At 49.2% G+C, this 19,660-nt stretch overlaps 1 protein-coding gene across 1 annotated transcript in view; it reads left to right on the plus strand.

Moving 5' to 3' along the window:
• Positions 1-201: 201 nt before the first annotated feature.
• lrfn5a (leucine rich repeat and fibronectin type III domain containing 5a) overlaps positions 202-19,660 on the plus strand; it is a gene marked incomplete at both ends in the record, with an annotated part of 54,643 nt that continues 35,184 nt past the window's right edge. The window contains 3 exons of the mRNA XM_084308649.1: positions 202-222; positions 1,122-1,381; positions 9,464-9,943. Of these exons, the coding sequence (XP_084164775.1) occupies positions 202-222; positions 1,122-1,381; positions 9,464-9,943 (761 nt within the window). The remainder of the gene's footprint in view (positions 223-1,121; positions 1,382-9,463; positions 9,944-19,660) is intronic.

Consider the following 19,660-nt stretch of genomic DNA (forward strand, 5'->3'; position numbering starts at 1 on the left):
TTCATAAAAACTCCAGGAACCAGGGGCGTATCTAGACCAAGCACTCTACTGGGGCACAGGGGGGCACTCAGGGATGCCAAGGGGGCGCGCGAAGCCACACATTTTTTGGCCGGTTTTGGAAGTTTTTTGGGCGAAAATGGGCGGATTTTGTAACTATTTGATTTTTAGCCCGTTTTTTATTCGTTTTAATTTGATGTATACATGCTGATACATGTCATACGAGTAATATTCATACTTGTGTGGTGTACGCGTTTTGGTTACTCACCCAATATGTGTGTGTCTGGTGAACCCACCACATTATTGGATTTTAAAACAATAAAGCCATAACCATTTATGTAAAAATACTTAATACTTAACATCTGTTAACTGTTATCTCAATTACAACCAATATAGACAGCATAAACAGTTAATATTAGCCATGTGTCTCAGCTAGATCACATTTATAAATACAAGTGCTATTTGTTTTGTGTGATAGAAAATGTAAAACAGTATGAATGAAACAAGGTGGGGCAGACAGTGAAGGTACACAGTGAACCTTTTGCTTCATATGTATCATGTTTACTTGAAACTAACTGTAGTATTTTACTATTAAATACGCCGATGCCAGGAACCCTCACTCCAGGAACCCTGATTCCAGGATAATAATAATAAGATTGCATGGGATCTCAGGGTGGCTGGGCCAATATCATCCTTGATTCATCGAGTAGATCAAGAATTGCTTGGGGTGGCAACCACCTCATGTCACCCGTTGCGCCTCCTCTGTGGATAACAAACTGAGTTTCAGAGCGATTTGCGTCGCACAATCCCTTTGTGAATTCGCCCACCAGTCTTCTAACTCTCTCTCTCTCTCTCTCCATCTCCATCTCTCTCTCTCTCTCTCTCTCTCTCTGTCTCTGTGTCTCTGTCTCTCTCTGTGTCTCTCTATCTCTCTATCTCTCTCGTCTCCATCTCTCTCTCTCTCTCTCTCTCTCTCTCTCTCTCTCTCTCTCTCTCTCTCTCTCTCTCTCTCTCTCTCTCTCTCTCTCTCTCTCCCCCCCTCTCGCTCTCTCTCTCTCTCTCTCTCTCTCTCTCTCTCTCTCTCTCTCTCCCCCCCCCTCTCCCCCCCCCCCCCCCCCCCACAGGTCCTGGCCACCTCGGGCCTCATGACGGCCACGTCGTTCGCCCTGTCGTTCGGCGGGAACCCGCTGCACTGTAACTGCGAGTTGCTATGGTTACGGCGGCTGAGCCGCGAGGACGACCTGGAGACGTGCGCCTCGCCGCCGCAGCTGTCGGGCCGCTACTTCTGGTCCGTGCCCGAGGAGGAGTTCCTGTGCGAGCCCCCCCTGATCACCCGGCACTCCCACGAGATGAGGGTCCTGGAGGGCCAGAGGGTGGCCCTGAGGTACGTCCCGCTATTATGGGATGTTGATCTAGGTGATCCAGTTCCGGTTTGTATAATACTAATATACGTCCAATCATGTTGTGTATTGAGTTATGGCAACGGATCGATATGCACGGTGTCTGGATTGAGTCCCGCGAGCGATAGCGAGTGGCCGGACGGAATAGCGGACGGACTAAGCACTTCCGGCCACTTCCGGTTTTGGCAACTTGCCGATCGGCCACCAGGTGGCGGTATTGAAGCGTTGGAGAGTTGAGCGGAGATCTACAGCACCAGTCAAGACTCCGTGGGTGAAATGTGAATACCATGACAGAAATTTTAAATATTGATCTCAAAGACGCTGTAAAAACGTCATTGGCAGATTACGCATGGCGAGGAATGACGTGGTAACACACCATTGGCGAGAAAAGGGTTAACAAGGCATTTGCCTGAATTATTCTTTTACTTAAAATTTTACTTTTATTAATTTTTTATTATTATTTTTTATTTTTATGTTCTCCCATTTCATTGGTTGTTTTATTCATTTTAATTGTTTTTATTCATTTAACTTTTTATCTGTATCTCCTGTGGCACTTTGAGATTTTCACAAATATAAAGTGCGGTTCTCTCTCTTGGTTCTGACCCCGTCCTCTCTCTCTCTCCTAGGTGTAAGGGTTCTCTCTCTTGGTTCTGACCCCGTCCTCTCTCTCTCTCCTAGGTGTAAGGGTTCTCTGTCTTGGTTCTGACCCCGTCCTCTCTCTCTCCTAGGTGTAAGGGTTCTCTCTCTTGGTTCTGACCCCGTCCCCTCTCTCTCTCCTAGGTGTAAGGGTTCTCTCTCTTGGTTCTGACCCCGTCCTCTCTCTCTCCTAGGTGTAAGGGTTCTCTCTCTTGGTTCTGACCCCGTCCTCTCTCTCTCTCCTAGGTGTAAGGGTTCTCTGTCTTGGTTCTGACCCCGTCCTCTCTCTCTCTCCTAGGTGTAAGGGTTCTCTCTCTTGGTTCTGACCCCGTCCTCTCTCTCTCTCCTAGGTGTAAGGGTTCTCTCTCTTGGTTCTGACCCCGTCCTCTCTCTCTCCTAGGTGTAAGGGTTCTCTCTCTTGGTTCTGACCCCGTCCTCTCTCTCTCTCCTAGGTGTAAGGGTTCTCTGTCTTGGTTCTGACCCCGTCCTCTCTCTCTCTCCTAGGTGTAAGGGTTCTCTGTCTTGGTTCTGACCCCATCCTCTCTCTCTCTCCTAGGTGTAAGGGTTCTCTGTCTTGGTTCTGACCCCGTCCTCTCTCTCTCTCCTAGGTGTAAGGGTTCTCTGTCTTGGTTCTGACCCCGTCCTCTCTCTCTCCTAGGTGTAAGGGTTCTCTCTCTTGGTTCTGACCCCGTCCCCCCTCTCTCTCTCCTAGGTGTAAGGGTTCTCTCTCTTGGTTCTGACCCCGTCCTCTCTCTCTCTCCTAGGTGTAAGGGTTCTCTCTCTTGGTTCTGACCCCGTCCTCTCTCTCTCCTAGGTGTAAGGGTTCTCTCTCTTGGTTCTGACCCCGTCCTCTCTCTCTCTCCTAGGTGTAAGGGTTCTCTCTCTTGGTTCTGACCCCGTCCCCTCTCTCTCCTAGGTGTAAGGGTTCTCTCTCTTGGTTCTGACCCCGTCCTCTCTCTCTCCTAGGTGTAAGGGTTCTCTCTCTTGGTTCTGACCCCGTCCTCTCTCTCTCTCCTAGGTGTAAGGGTTCTCTCTCTTGGTTCTGACCCCGTCCCCTCTCTCTCTCCTAGGTGTAAGGGTTCTCTGTCTTGGTTCTGACCCCGTCCTCTCTCTCTCCTAGGTGTAAGGGTTCTCTCTCTTGGTTCTGACCCCGTCCCCTCTCTCTCTCCTAGGTGTAAGGGTTCTCTCTATTGGTTCTGACCCCGTCATCTCTCTCTCCTAGGTGTAAGGGTTCTCTCTCTTGGTTCTGACCCCGTCCTCTCTCTCTCTCCTAGGTGTAAGGGTTCTCTGTCTTGGTTCTGACCCCGTCCTCTCTCTCTCTCCTAGGTGTAAGGGTTCTCTGTCTTGGTTCTGACCCCGTCCTCTCTCTCTCCTAGGTGTAAGGGTTCTCTCTCTTGGTTCTGACCCCGTCCTCTCTCTCTCTCCTAGGTGTAAGGGTTCTCTCTCTTGGTTCTGACCCCGTCCTCTCTCTCTCCTAGGTGTAAGGGTTCTCTCTCTTGGTTCTGACCCCGTCCTCTCTCTCTCTCCTAGGTGTAAGGGTTCTCTCTCTTGGTTCTGACCCCGTCCTCTCTCTCTCCTAGGTGTAAGGGTTCTCTCTCTTGGTTCTGACCCCGTCCTCTCTCTCTCCTAGGTGTAAGGGTTCTCTGTCTTGGTTCTGACCCCGTCCCCTCTCTCTCCTAGGTGTAAGGGTTCTCTCTATTGGTTCTGACCCCGTCCTCTCTCTCTCCTAGGTGTAAGGGTTCTCTCTCTTGGTTCTGACCCCGTCCCCTCTCTCTCTCCTAGGTGTAAGGGTTCTCTCTCTTGGTTCTGACCCCGTCCTCTCTCTCTCCTAGGTGTAAGGGTTCTCTGTCTTGGTTCTGACCCCGTCCTCTCTCTCTCTCCTAGGTGTAAGGGTTCTCTGTCTTGGTTCTGACCCCGTCCTCTCTCTCTCCTAGGTGTAAGGGTTCTCTCTCTTGGTTCTGACCCCGTCCTCTCTCTCTCTCCTAGGTGTAAGGGTTCTCTCTCTTGGTTCTGACCCCGTCCTCTCTCTCTCTCCTAGGTGTAAGGGTTCTCTGTCTTGGTTCTGACCCCGTCCTCTCTCTCTCTCCTAGGTGTAAGGGTTCTCTCTCTTGGTTCTGACCCCGTCCCCTCTCTCTCTCCTAGGTGTAAGGGTTCTCTCTCTTGGTTCTGACCCCGTCCTCTCTCTCTCCTAGGTGTAAGGGTTCTCTCTCTTGGTTCTGACCCCGTCCTCTCTCTCTCTCCTAGGTGTAAGGGTTCTCTCTCTTGGTTCTGACCCCGTCCCCTCTCTCTCTCCTAGGTGTAAGGGTTCTCTCTCTTGGTTCTGACCCCGTCCTCTCTCTCTCTCCTAGGTGTAAGGGTTCTCTCTCTTGGTTCTGACCCCGTCCTCTCTCTCTCTCCTAGGTGTAAGGGTTCTCTGTCTTGGTTCTGACCCCGTCCTCTCTCTCTCTCCTAGGTGTAAGGGTTCTCTCTCTTGGTTCTGACCCCGTCCTCTCTCTCTCTCCTAGGTGTAAGGGTTCTCTGTCTTGGTTCTGACCCCGTCCTCTCTCTCTCCTAGGTGTAAGGGTTCTCTCTCTTGGTTCTGACCCCGTCCTCTCTCTCTCTCCTAGGTGTAAGGGTTCTCTCTCTTGGTTCTGACCCCGTCCTCTCTCTCTCTCCTAGGTGTAAGGGTTCTCTCTCTTGGTTCTGACCCCGTCCTCTCTCTCTCTCCTAGGTGTAAGGGTTCTCTCTCTTGGTTCTGACCCCGTCCTCTCTCTCTCTCCTAGGTGTAAGGGTTCTCTCTCTTGGTTCTGACCCCGTCCTCTCTCTCTCTCCTAGGTGTAAGGGTTCTCTCTCTTGGTTCTGACCCCGTCCTCTCTCTCTCCTAGGTGTAAGGGTTCTCTGTCTTGGTTCTGACCCCGTCCTCTCTCTCTCTCCTAGGTGTAAGGGTTCTCTCTCTTGGTTCTGACCCCGTCCTCTCTCTCTCTCCTAGGTGTAAGGGTTCTCTCTCTTGGTTCTGACCCCGTCCTCTCTCTCTCTCCTAGGTGTAAGGGTTCTCTCTCTTGGTTCTGACCCCGTCCCCTCTCTCTCCTAGGTGTAAGGGTTCTCTGTCTTGGTTCTGACCCCGTCCTCTCTCTCTCCTAGGTGTAAGGGTTCTCTCTCTTGGTTCTGACCCCGTCCTCTCTCTCTCCTAGGTGTAAGGGTTCTCTGTCTTGGTTCTGACCCCGTCCTCTCTCTCTCTCCTAGGTGTATGGGTTCTCTCTCTTGGTTCTGACCCCGTCCTCTCTCTCTCTCCTAGGTGTAAGGGTTCTCTCTCTTGGTTCTGACCCCGTCCTCTCTCTCTCCTAGGTGTAAGGGTTCTCTGTCTTGGTTCTGACCCCGTCCTCTCTCTCTCCTAGGTGTAAGGGTTCTCTCTCTTGGTTCTGACCCCGTCCTCTCTCTCTCTCCTAGGTGTAAGGGTTCTCTCTCTTGGTTCTGACCCCGTCCTCTCTCTCTCTCCTAGGTGTAAGGGTTCTCTCTCTTGGTTCTGACCCCGTCCTCTCTCTCTCCTAGGTGTAAGGGTTCTCTCTCTTGGTTCTGACCCCGTCCTCTCTCTCTCCTAGGTGTAAGGGTTCTCTGTCTTGGTTCTGACCCCGTCCTCTCTCTCTCCTAGGTGTAAGGGTTCTCTCTCTTGGTTCTGACCCCGTCCTCTCTCTCTCTCCTAGGTGTAAGGGTTCTCTCTCTTGGTTCTGACCCCGTCCTCTCTCTCTCTCCTAGGTGTAAGGGTTCTCTCTCTTGGTTCTGACCCTGTCCTCTCTCTCTCCTAGGTGTAAGGGTTCTCTCTCTTGGTTCTGACCCCGTCCCCTCTCTCTCCTAGGTGTAAGGGTTCTCTGTCTTGGTTCTGACCCCGTCCTCTCTCTCTCCTAGGTGTAAGGGTTCTCTGTCTTGGTTCTGACCCCGTCCTCTCTCTCTCTCCTAGGTGTAAGGGTTCTCTCTCTTGGTTCTGACCCCGTCCTCTCTCTCTCTCCTAGGTGTAAGGGTTCTCTCTCTTGGTTCTGACCCCGTCCTCTCTCTCTCCTAGGTGTAAGGGTTCTCTGTCTTGGTTCTGACCCCGTCCTCTCTCTCTCTCCTAGGTGTAAGGGTTCTCTGTCTTGGTTCTGACCCCGTCCTCTCTCTCTCCTAGGTGTAAGGGTTCTCTCTCTTGGTTCTGACCCCGTCCTCTCTCTCTCTCCTAGGTGTAAGGGTTCTCTGTCTTGGTTCTGACCCCGTCCTCTCTCTCTCTCCTAGGTGTAAGGGTTCTCTCTCTTGGTTCTGACCCCGTCCTCTCTCTCTCTCCTAGGTGTAAGGGTTCTCTCTCTTGGTTCTGACCCCGTCCTCTCTCTCTCCTAGGTGTAAGGGTTCTCTCTCTTGGTTCTGACCCCGTCCTCTCTCTCTCCTAGGTGTAAGGGTTCTCTCTCTTGGTTCTGACCCCGTCCTCTCTCTCTCTCCTAGGTGTAAGGGTTCTCTCTCTTGGTTCTGACCCCGTCCTCTCTCTCTCTCTCCTAGGTGTAAGGGTTCTCTCTCTTGGTTCTGACCCCGTCCTCTCTCTCTCTCCTAGGTGTAAGGGTTCTCTCTCTTGGTTCTGACCCCGTCCCCCCTCTCTCTCTCCTAGGTGTAAGGGTTCTCTCTCTTGGTTCTGACCCCGTCCTCTCTCTCTCCTAGGTGTAAGGGTTCTCTCTCTTGGTTCTGACCCCGTCCTCTCTCTCTCTCCTAGGTGTAAGGGTTCTCTCTCTTGGTTCTGACCCCGTCCCCTCTCTCTCTCCTAGGTGTAAGGGTTCTCTCTCTTGGTTCTGACCCCGTCCTCTCTCTCTCTCCTAGGTGTAAGGGTTCTCTCTCTTGGTTCTGACCCCGTCCTCTCTCTCTCCTAGGTGTAAGGGTTCTCTCTCTTGGTTCTGACCCCGTCCTCTCTCTCTCTCCTAGGTGTAAGGGTTCTCTCTCTTGGTTCTGACCCCGTCCCCTCTCTCTCTCCTAGGTGTAAGGGTTCTCTGTCTTGGTTCTGACCCCGTCCTCTCTCTCTCCTAGGTGTAAGGGTTCTCTCTCTTGGTTCTGACCCCGTCCTCTCTCTCTCTCCTAGGTGTAAGGGTTCTCTCTCTTGGTTCTGACCCCGTCCTCTCTCTCTCCTAGGTGTAAGGGTTCTCTGTCTTGGTTCTGACCCCGTCCCCTCTCTCTCTCCTAGGTGTAAGGGTTCTCTGTCTTGGTTCTGACCCCGTCCTCTCTCTCTCCTAGGTGTAAGGGTTCTCTGTCTTGGTTCTGACCCCGTCCTCTCTCTCTCCTAGGTGTAAGGGTTCTCTCTCTTGGTTCTGACCCCATCCTCTCTCTCTCTTCTAGGTGTAAGGGTTCTCTCTCTTGGTTCTGACCCCGTCCTCTCTCTCTCCTAGGTGTAAGGGTTCTCTCTCTTGGTTCTGACCCCGTCCCCTCTCTCTCTCCTAGGTGTAAGGGTTCTCTCTCTTGGTTCTGACCCCGTCCTCTCTCTCTCTCCTAGGTGTAAGGGTTCTCTCTCTTGGTTCTGACCCCGTCCTCTCTCTCTCTCCTAGGTGTAAGGGTTCTCTGTCTTGGTTCTGACCCCGTCCCCTCTCTCTCCTAGGTGTAAGGGTTCTCTCTCTTGGTTCTGACCCCGTCCCCTCTCTCTCCTAGGTGTAAGGGTTCTCTCTCTTGGTTCTGACCCCGTCCTCTCTCTCTCTCCTAGGTGTAAGGGTTCTCTGTCTTGGTTCTGACCCCGTCCTCTCTCTCTCTCCTAGGTGTAAGGGTTCTCTCTCTTGGTTCTGACCCCGTCCTCTCTCTCTCTCCTAGGTGTAAGGGTTCTCTCTCTTGGTTCTGACCCCGTCCTCTCTCTCTCCTAGGTGTAAGGGTTCTCTCTCTTGGTTCTGACCCCGTCCTCTCTCTCTCCTAGGTGTAAGGGTTCTCTCTCTTGGTTCTGACCCCGTCCTCTCTCTCTCTCCTAGGTGTAAGGGTTCTCTCTCTTGGTTCTGACCCCGTCCTCTCTCTCTCTCTCCTAGGTGTAAGGGTTCTCTCTCTTGGTTCTGACCCCGTCCTCTCTCTCTCTCCTAGGTGTAAGGGTTCTCTCTCTTGGTTCTGACCCCGTCCCCCCTCTCTCTCTCCTAGGTGTAAGGGTTCTCTCTCTTGGTTCTGACCCCGTCCTCTCTCTCTCCTAGGTGTAAGGGTTCTCTCTCTTGGTTCTGACCCCGTCCTCTCTCTCTCTCCTAGGTGTAAGGGTTCTCTCTCTTGGTTCTGACCCCGTCCCCTCTCTCTCTCCTAGGTGTAAGGGTTCTCTCTCTTGGTTCTGACCCCGTCCTCTCTCTCTCTCCTAGGTGTAAGGGTTCTCTCTCTTGGTTCTGACCCCGTCCTCTCTCTCTCCTAGGTGTAAGGGTTCTCTCTCTTGGTTCTGACCCCGTCCTCTCTCTCTCTCCTAGGTGTAAGGGTTCTCTCTCTTGGTTCTGACCCCGTCCCCTCTCTCTCTCCTAGGTGTAAGGGTTCTCTGTCTTGGTTCTGACCCCGTCCTCTCTCTCTCCTAGGTGTAAGGGTTCTCTCTCTTGGTTCTGACCCCGTCCTCTCTCTCTCTCCTAGGTGTAAGGGTTCTCTCTCTTGGTTCTGACCCCGTCCTCTCTCTCTCCTAGGTGTAAGGGTTCTCTGTCTTGGTTCTGACCCCGTCCCCTCTCTCTCTCCTAGGTGTAAGGGTTCTCTGTCTTGGTTCTGACCCCGTCCTCTCTCTCTCCTAGGTGTAAGGGTTCTCTGTCTTGGTTCTGACCCCGTCCTCTCTCTCTCCTAGGTGTAAGGGTTCTCTCTCTTGGTTCTGACCCCATCCTCTCTCTCTCTTCTAGGTGTAAGGGTTCTCTCTCTTGGTTCTGACCCCGTCCTCTCTCTCTCCTAGGTGTAAGGGTTCTCTCTCTTGGTTCTGACCCCGTCCCCTCTCTCTCTCCTAGGTGTAAGGGTTCTCTCTCTTGGTTCTGACCCCGTCCTCTCTCTCTCTCCTAGGTGTAAGGGTTCTCTCTCTTGGTTCTGACCCCGTCCTCTCTCTCTCTCCTAGGTGTAAGGGTTCTCTGTCTTGGTTCTGACCCCGTCCCCTCTCTCTCCTAGGTGTAAGGGTTCTCTCTCTTGGTTCTGACCCCGTCCCCTCTCTCTCCTAGGTGTAAGGGTTCTCTCTCTTGGTTCTGACCCCGTCCTCTCTCTCTCTCCTAGGTGTAAGGGTTCTCTCTCTTGGTTCTGACCCCGTCCTCTCTCTCTCTCCTAGGTGTAAGGGTTCTCTGTCTTGGTTCTGACCCCGTCCCCTCTCTCTCCTAGGTGTAAGGGTTCTCTCTCTTGGTTCTGACCCCGTCCTCTCTCTCTCTCTCCTAGGTGTAAGGGTTCTCTCTCTTGGTTCTGACCCCGTCCTCTCTCTCTCTCTCCTAGGTGTAAGGGTTCTCTCTCTTGGTTCTGACCCCGTCCCCTCTCTCTCCTAGGTGTAAGGCCCGAGGCGACCCAGAACCGGTGATCCACTGGATCTCCCCCGAGGGCAAACTGGTGTCCAACTCCTCCAGAACCTTGGTCTACGCCAACGGCACGCTGGACATCCTGATCAGCACCGTGAAAGACACGGGCTCCTTCACCTGCATCTCGTCCAACCCGGCCGGCGAGGCCCACCAGACCGTGGCGCTGGTCATCATCAAGCTGCCGCACATCACCAACAACACCCACAACGTCCAGGAGCCGGACCCGGGCTCCTCCGACATCTCCACGTCCACGCGGGGCGGCGGCGCCAACGGCAGCAGCGTGGCGACGGGCGACGTGAAGGGCGGCGGCGGCGCGGAGAGGAGGGTGGTGATGGCCGAGGCCACGTCGTCCACGGCGCTCATCAAGTTCAACTTCCAGAGGAACATACCGGGCATCCGCATGTTCCAGATCCAGTACAACGGGAGCCAGGACGAGTCGCTGGTGTACAGGTGAGAAGACGCCCTCTCTGTGCCACCCCCCCACCCACCCCCCCCCCCCCCCACCCCCCGCCTCAAATAGATCCGCCATCAGCTCTGTTTTTCGATCTTTCAAAATGTGCAGTTGCTATTGCATGCACTCATCTGTGTGACCAGGCGTGATGGAACATACACAGGTATATCTTCTAGGACTGACCCCTATTAGTCGACTAATCGGTCGAAAGGAGCCGTAGTCGACTAGCCAACCTCTTAGTCGAATACATTTTTTTTTATTAAAAATTCATTATTATTATTATTATTATTATTATTTTTATTTATTTTTTTATCATTCTTTCCAAAAGAAAAGAGGCCTAGAAGCTTAGAAGCGTGGCTAACGCTAGTGGCACACATACCAGAGGCTAACTGCCTAAGAAAACAGGCACAGAGGCACTGAAAGAGGATTTCACCATCTAATGAACACACTAGACTAGACAAATATCAAGATGTATCCATCAGTGGACCAATTGCATGCTTTCGCACAGAGGACAAGAAGCCTTCAGTCGACTCCTTCAGACATTAAGCACCTCCCACAGAGGACAAGAAGCCTTCAGTCGACTCCGTCAGACATTAAGCACCCCCCACAGAGGACAAGAAGCCTTCAGTCGACTCCTTCAGACATTAAGCACCCCCCACAGCCAAAATGGAATGATACAAAAAAAATTTATTACAAAAAAGTCTAATTAAAAAATATTATATTCGACTAACGGCAAATTTTGGCCAATCATAGTCGACCATCCAAATCCTTAGTCAGGGACAGCCCTAATATCTTCACAATGGATATGAACTAGACTACTATGAACACTCTGTAGCCTATAGATATATTAGTCTATCTTTATAATATTGTCTGATCCTTTGTGTGCCCTTCATAATGAGTTTGACACGTCTCTCATCCCACATGCCATAGCTCTGATGGATTCTTAGCTTTACATTTGAACCATGGTACTGCCTAGGTACCCGACGCCCTTTGTGTTGTTGTTGTTGTTGTTGTTGTTGTTGTTGTTGTTGTTGTTGTTGTTGTTGTTGTTGTTGTTGTTGTTGTTGTTTTGTCTATGCATTGGGATGTGTCGGGCCAGTGTACGTTGTGCTGCACGGTGTTCTTACCGTGTTGTCTTGTTGATTGCAACCATGGTGAAGCCAGAGACACATTTCCATGAAAGTGGACAAAATAAAATGTTTCTATCGATCTTGAACAGGGCCCTGTTCCCCGTACCTGGCTGACTGAGTTAGCCGGATAATTTTCAGCATAGCTTGACTTAAGCCAGACATTTCCGTTCCCCGACGTCGGATTTTCTAAATCATCATGGTAACAGATCAGAAAGTTTGAACCTGCTCCGGAGCAGGGTTAAGTTCAGTTAGCTGGATGAACCATAGCCACGCCCACGCAAAGAAATGCCAGCTCGCTTCCTGAAATAATTATCACAGTGTAGATCTGCATTATACCATTCTTTTTTTTTGTATCCACTTTTTCTCCCATTTTTCTATTTTTCTCCCATCCCAATTTTTTCGTGTCTTCCAATTCAACCCTCCCCCGTCTCGAACGCTGTTTCTTGCCTCCCACAAGCCGGCTGCAATGTGGACTAAGTCATACATAGCACGAGTCCCCTCCGATACTCGAGGTAACAGCAGTCGCATCTTTCCACCTGCGCGGCTCGATCTTTCAGCGTCAGGGGTCTGGACTTTTGAGGGGCCCCGCCCCCGTCGCTTCCTGATTCTACTGCGCAGGCGCACCAACCGACCTGTAGGAGTCGCTGTCCACAACGCCCGATCCCCACCCATCAGTTTCCCTCCCCCTAATACTGCCAATGTGTATTAGTGCGGACGACCAGCTAAACTGAAAGCAATGTGGAGCGCTGGGCTCGAACAGGGAGGCGTTCAGTCTCCAGTATTCGTGGTGAGCGTCTTGCCCACTGCACCACGTAGCCGCCCTTGCATTATACCATTCTAAATTATGTTTTTGTGCTTTGTTTTCCTAGTGGGGGCTTTTGAAATGTAAAATAATATACCTAAATGCTGATAATAAATCATATTCAGCCTATAGATTTACTTTGTCCTAAATAATGCACGTCATATTTATACGGATACGGCGCTCGGAGTCGCGATACACACTGTGGTTATTTTAATAACGGCGCATTGCAAATGTGAATCCCGCTGGGATATTTTTTATTAATGAAACCTATCGGGCGTTTGGCTCTGATTAGTTTCATATTCTCTGCTGTGGATGTATTTGCTTAACGGAGCGCCCGGATTGTGTTTCATTCAAGCATAAATTGCAGTGTCTATGCGTGGATTGTGGATTATGAATTACGAGGAATCTGAATCTGTGGATTGTTGAATTGTATCACTGTCACTCACACGTTATTGTGATATTGTAACTGGGATTCAAATGTCTGATGAGATGCGCTGTTTGACGGGTTTGAGAAATTGAATGAGCCGTTGACATTAATGCATTTGAGAAAATGCATTTATCTGTTCAAGCACTGTTATCTGATGATGAACATGTGTCACTGGTATAAACCAAAGGTTAATCAATTCAATGCATATGGATTATGTCCGAAACAAATTAAAACCTGATTAATAGTGAAACTGTATAGCCGGCTCCAAGCCTCTCTGACACGTTATTTCGGGGGTCGCGCCTTGAAAACTGTATTTATATATAAAGTACATGTTACCTAAGCCGAGCGCATACAGTACAGATATCCTCATAAGCATCTATTAATTCGTATCAATTAGATACTCTTTGGGCTTGTTTGTATCTACTTATTCTGAAAGAGTTTAACTAATTATTTTCACTAGCAATAGATCTCATTCGATTATTCATTCCATTAAGCCTACTGCCAGCAGGCACATTTAAAGACATATAATCTGATTGATTGGGGTAATGAGGGACTTAACATTAGCCTATAGATTATGCATTTAACTTGTCGGCGAGGCTATTGAGCCGTACTGTATTGTACCCATTCTGCAATATGTTAATAAAGTTTTAAATCAATCAATCAATCAATACCGTTAGAAAATCAGGATTTCTGCGATCGACACCTGCTGTCTTTTCAGCTGAGGCGGCCGCGCGCACTTATCCTGAGCATCAAGTCTGGTTCCAATTAACGAGACTGAATCCACCTTCGAGGAACAGGGAACGCATGGATTCAAACATCAGGTTAATTGAATCTGGATAATGGGACTTTTGATCGACTTAGTTGAACCAGGTACGAGGAATAGGGCCCAGGTTACATTTAGAAATGTCTTGTTTTTGTAAACGTCACCAAATCCACCGTTGAAACCCACCTCACTAGCACGCCCCCCGCTCTGCCCCGTTATCAACTGACAAAACTCATGTGTGAGTCAGATATATCGAATAGCATCAAAGCAATTTGAAAACCACACCATTACAATCATTAAAGCTTTTTTTCAAACGGGTCCAATCAGATTGTGAGGAGAGTAACAAGGTGCTGTTGACAACAACAAACACCGTCGGACACTTACTGGTTTATTGACACACAAGACTCTGGGAGCCGTCCACTCCACAACCCACCCTTCTCTCAATCCCCCTCCTCACCCCCTACTTTACTTACTCCCCTCTCTGCCCCCCCCCCTTCCCTTGGCATGTGTATTCGTTGTTGTCCTTCATTGTCCTTAGTTGTAATTTGTTTGTCAATGTCTAGTCTGAGTCCTCCCCCCCCCCCCCGCCCCTCTGAAATGTCACTATTTTTCTTATTTTACTACACGTTTTAATTTTATTTTGCACTGTAAATAGTTCAAACGTATAATAAATAATAAAGTTGTCCCCCAAAGAGGGGGGGGGGGGGGGGGTGGATGGAGTGTCATCAAAAAAGGTCTGGGGAAAAAAAAGCGTCTCAGGGAAAATGTTGTGTTTGGGAGGAGGGCCGCGCCTCCGGGACGTTATTTTATACGGCGCTCAGCGTAGCGTTCAATCATGTGGGAACGAGGCGAAGTCGATGCATAAATTCACAACAATCAGTCATCAAAATGCGCCATCATGTTTTGCAACTTTTTTTCATAACCAATTTGAGAGTTAGAAGTTCAGAAACATCTCCGTAACGTTGATGAATTATCCAAACAGTGTTGTGGTTTTGGATAATAAATCCTGCAGGAACGAGAAGGTCCCTGCTGCAGTACAGGGACAAGCAGAACGAGAAGGTCCCCGCTGCAGTACAGGGACAAGCAGAACGAGAAGGTCCCTGCTGCAGTACAGAACGAGAAGGTCCCTGCTGCAGTACAGGGACAAGCAGAACGAGAAGGTCCCCGCTGCAGTACAGAACGAGAAGGTCCCTGCTGCAGTACAGAACGAGAAGGTCCCTGCTGCAGTACAGAACGAGAAGGTCCCTGCTGCAGTACAGGGTCCTGCAGGAACGAGAAGGTCCCTGCTGCAGTACAGGGACAATCAGAACGAGAAGGTCCCTGCTGCAGTACAGGGACAATCAGAACGAGAAGGTCCCTGCTGCAGTACAGGGTCCTGCAGGAACGAGAAGGTCCCTGCTGCAGTACAGGGACAATCAGAACGAGAAGGTCCCTGCTGCAGTACAGGGACAATCAGAACGAGAAGGTCCCCGCTGCAGTACAGGGACAATCAGAACGAGAAGGTCCCTGCTGCAGTACAGGGACAATCAGCAACGAGAAGGTCCCTGCTGCAGTACAGGAACAAGCAGAACGAGAAGGTCCCCGCTGCAGTACAGGGACAAGCAGAACGAGAAGGTCCCTGCTGCAGTACAGGGACAAGCAGAACGAGAAGGTCCCCGCTGCAGTACAGGGACAAGCAGAACGAGAAGGTCCCCGCTGCAGTACAGGGACAAGCAGAACGAGAAGGTCCCTGCTGCAGTACAGGGACAAGCAGAACGAGAAGGTCCCTGCTGCAGTACAGGACGAGAAGGTCCCTGCTGCAGTACAGGGACAATCAGCAACGTCATGAGTCAGTCGTTGACAAGCAGCCCTTCTGACATCGTGTCTCCATTATGTTCAGGGTCAATATCAAGTCAAAAGCATCCGGACCAAATACCATAAAATAGCACATTTCTTATACCATCATTAAAACAGCATGACCTGACAGCTATCCGGCCACTTTAACCCCAGAGATATGAGCGAACCTGACCTTTAAATATCCCTCTAGATCCTGACAGAAAGCTAGTTGAATCGTCTCCCTCTCTAAACGGTCTCTGGTGAGAGGGCCAGTGAGGGAACAGACGACAGGCAGGCGAGGTTCAGAAGCCGGTTAATTTAAGCGCACTGTGCCGCCGTCTCCACCGACCCGGGCAGGGAGTCCTTGACAGCGAGACCTTTGATGCCGTTTGTTGAAGATTACACGGATTAGCGCTCCCACCGAGTTTGATTGGTATTTGAGCCAAATATTTACCCAACTGAGATGAAGAGGGAATTTACACAAACATGATATTCACAGGGATTCAGCCTCTACAATATTCATTATTCATTCATTATTCATCACTCACTGCAGCTATCCGTCTCACACTGATGATGTCATATGCCCGGTGTCTTGGAGTAGTGTTGTATCTGTTAATGATACTATGTACTATGTACTAGCGTTGTTATCAAAGCAAACATATACTCTTGTTAAAAAAGGGATGTCCAGACAAGCGCTCCTGACTTCTTGCAAGTTTATTAACCAAAGCAAGACAATGGCTGCTTCTTAAAAAACAATTGCTGTCATTCAAAAACACTGGATTTATACCACAATTTAAGGTCTGAATCACCGTTCTCCAGGCTAATCTAACAAAAATGTCCGCTGATCGTATCTCGTCTTTGCCAATGTGAATATAGCGTATTCTTCCTCGATGGGGCAGCGAGTCCAACGTCTCCTTCTGTCTTCTCACGCCTTTCTCACTGATCTCCCGTCGTCGTGCGAACCCACCATATTTATAATGAATCATGAACCGGCTCGATGACATCATTTTCATAGCGACGTCATCTTTGCCGGTCCAATCAACATCAAGCCCTTGGTACATGTTCAAACCCCAATGAATCTGTGGACCTCCTCCAGCAAACGGCTACATTTACCACATCTTGTAATATAGGTCAAATCTACTTGAATTAATCTTTAGTTTACTAAAATATACCAATATTATTCATGGTCTTGTTTTACATAACATTATCATATCATTTAGAATCGTTTTGTCATAATATTACACCATATTATTAAAATAGTTTTATCTTGACGTGTATGTTCACTGTGGTTTCAAACAAGCAATGTTACTTTCAATCAAAGGTGTCCTAGTTAGCTTATTAACCTTATCCCTGTAAAAATACATTTAAAAACATATTTTCATCACAGAATATGCATTCTTTAGTAATATCACTTGGTTTTTCCTTAATCCTGTACATTTGGCTATATACCACTCCAAGTTTACTATCAAAATGTTTCCCAGGTTAAACACATCATTTCAGTAATAATTGTAGTTTAATCTGGTTTAAATTTAATATAGAAAAATACATTTCTAATGTGTCCTAATCACTAAACATTATCTCCTCCTGTGGTCTGGTTCCCAGCAGAAGTTAGAGCTTTTCACACCTCTGAGAGAAACAGCTGATGAGCCTGCTTGCATGCAAATGAGTTTGTCCCCCTTCTTCAGTTCCTCACAGCATTTTCTGATTACTTGCATTAATTACAGAATGAGTTATTCTTAAAAGATATATACTTTATCCCATATAATACTTTGAAGATGTAATACTTTAAATTACTTTTTTGAAGACTTTCTTTAGCCCACCGTTAACTTGTATCATTTGGTAGGTTCTTTACACAGGCTGGGACCAAGTTGGTCGTGGGAACCACTATATCTTGATTTCCCATCCTGGCCTGAAACGCCTCACTGACCTGACCAGCTGGTCCCAGCTGGTCTCTTTGTTGACCAAGTCTTTGAAGCTCAGCAACGTGTGACCTTTTACTCAAGAAATTCAAATTACCTACTGTTCTAAATATCGTAGCTTCGGTCGCCAACCTGTTATTATCATCTTCCCCTTGTCTCTGTAAACACAGCTGTCTTGCATGTAATTTAGCTGACTTAATTGCCTACCATCAGCCCCCTAATATCAGGGCCGGCTTTACCATTTATCCTTGAGAAGTCAAACACAAATTCTACATAACTGTATTCTTGTTTTTGCACTCTCAAGTATAATTGGTTCAGCCAATTATACAACAGTAGTTAACTAAATGTAGTTCAATTAGTTGTTGAACTACATTTTGCAGTAGTTGGGTTGTAGTAGCTTGTAGCAGTAGCTTCACTCACTAGTTAACTACGTTGGGTCATGTAGTTTAGGTAGTTCATTACAAACTACATCTTTTACTAGACATTTTGTGTTTTCATGTTTTCCTCAACATACAATGGGAAATATACTGTAACTGTCTCTCTGTAATTGTCTCTGTCTGTCTGCCTGTCTGTCTGTCTGTCTGTCTGTCTGTCTGTCTGTCTGTCTGTCTGTCTGTCTGTCTGTCTGTCTGTCTGTCTGTCTGTCTGTCTGTCTGTCTGTCTGTCTGTCTGTCTGTCTGTCTGTCTGTCTGTCTGTCTGTCACTCTTGTCTATCAGTCTGTCTGTATTTATCTCTGTCTTCCCCAGGGTAAATATTTATATCAATAATCTGATCAAATGACAAAGCCGGTGAAAAACAGAGAGACAGACAGAGAGGGAGAAAGAGAAAGAGAAAGAGAGAGAGAGAGAGAGAGAGAGAGAGAGAGAGAGAGAGAGAGAGAGAGAGAGAGAGAGAGAGAGATGCACACAAAAGATCAGCTGGGATAATCCGGTGCTCATCCAGGCACCAGAGACTAGTGAGTTTGAAACTGCGTTTGTTTGCACAGTAAATGTATTTGAGCAGATCTTTAACACTAGAACAGGAGGCCTTGTGCTGTACTGTGAAACACAGGTCGGTCAAACGAGCCCACCTCCCCTCCCCTGCTAAACCAGTGTGTGTTCCCCCATCTCCCCTCCCCTGCTAAACCAGTGTGTGACCCCTCCATCTCCCCTCCCCTGCTAAACCAGTGTGTGACCCCCCCACCTCCCCTCCCCTGCTAAACCAGTGTGTGTTCCCCCACCTCCCCTCCCCTGCTAAACCAGTGTGTGACCCCCCCACCTCCCCTCCCCTGCTAAACCAGTGTGTGTTCCCCCACCTCCCCTCCCCTGCTAAACCAGTGTGTGTTCCCCCACCTCCCCTCCCCTGCTAAACCAGTGTGTGTGACCCCCCATCCCCCCTCCCCTGCTAAACCAGTGTGTGTGACCCCCCATCCCCCCTCCCCTGCTAAACCAGTGTGTGTGACCCCCCATCCCCCCTCCCCTGCTAAACCAGTGTGTGTGACCCCCCATCCCCCCTCCCCTGCTAAACCAGTGTGTGTTCTCTCTGCCCACTCTGCCTGCTGCTGTTCTTATCAGTTGTTTGTGCTGATGGAATGCAGACACCCTGCTCGCTGCTACAACACTGACTTCTCCTTGCCTCTAATCCGCCTCCACCACCATGCACATCTCCCTTTCTGACCTAGCACCGTTAGATGCTGTCATCTCCCCCAATATATATACATTACATACATTGAAAAACCTCGATTTCCTTCACTAGGTAGGTGAAGTGCTCCACATCCTCTATGGCCTCTCCCCTCAGTGTGGTTGGATCAGGTGTTTTTTGGATTCAACCTCATGGTCTTGAGTCCAAGCTGGTCACTGTTAGTCTGTAACCTGTAATCTGTCATCTGGTGCATGTGTCGGTGGTTTTCAGAGACTAGTGCGGAAATCCAGGTCCTCGAGCGTAAACCGGTAAACAAGGTCCACGGGATTATAGAAATACAGTGCAGTGATCACAGTATGAGTGTAATTGATTGATTGATTGATTGATTGATTGATTGATTGATTGATTGATTGATCGTCTTGTTTACATCAGGGTCCCCCATTTTCAATTCATAATGACATTAATGACATACACAACATACAGATATATATCATGACATGTCTGACATACATGACATACAAGCCTGTATGTCATGTATGTCAGAAATGTCATGATATATATCTGTATGGCCCCCCGTAAATGTCCAACCCCCCCCCCCCCCCCCCCCTCTTGATGTACAGTTTCCTCCCCCTCGTATGTATATATTTTCTGTTAGGATCTCTGTTTAACAGTACTGTATATTTGCATATCTTGTATGTCACAAATCTAACAGTACTGTTAAACTGAGATCCTAACAGAGAATATATACATACGAGGGGGAGGAAACTGTACATCAGGAGGGGGGGGGGGGGGGTTGGACATTTACGGGGGCCATACAGATATAAATCATGACATTTATGACAATACATGACATACAGGTATACAGTACTGTGTGCAGTGTGTGTAGTGTGCATGTGAGCATGTGGGCATGTGGGCATGGCCCAGTAATAGTGAATGTACCTCTGTTTACATCCTTGTGTGTATGTGTGCGTGCGTGTGTGTGCGTGTGTGTGCATGTGCCTGATGGCTTGGGGGGGGGGGGGGGGGGGGTGAACACTGTCCTGGACCCTGCTGGTTCTGGCTCGGTCGCGGTCGCATCGCGGGCGGGCGGGTGGGGCGTGCGGGCGCGGGCGGGCGGGCGGGCGGGCGGGCGGGCGGGCGGGCGGGCTCTTACTTGATAATCCTCGCCGACACGCCGTCTGTTTTTATATCTCCTGGACGGAGGGAAGCTCACGTCCGCGACGCTCTGGGCGGCTCCTG

Source organism: Notolepis coatsorum (assembly GCF_963971535.1).
Source record: "Notolepis coatsorum genome assembly, chromosome: 2".
Taxonomy (NCBI): domain Eukaryota; kingdom Metazoa; phylum Chordata; class Actinopteri; order Aulopiformes; family Paralepididae; genus Notolepis; species Notolepis coatsorum.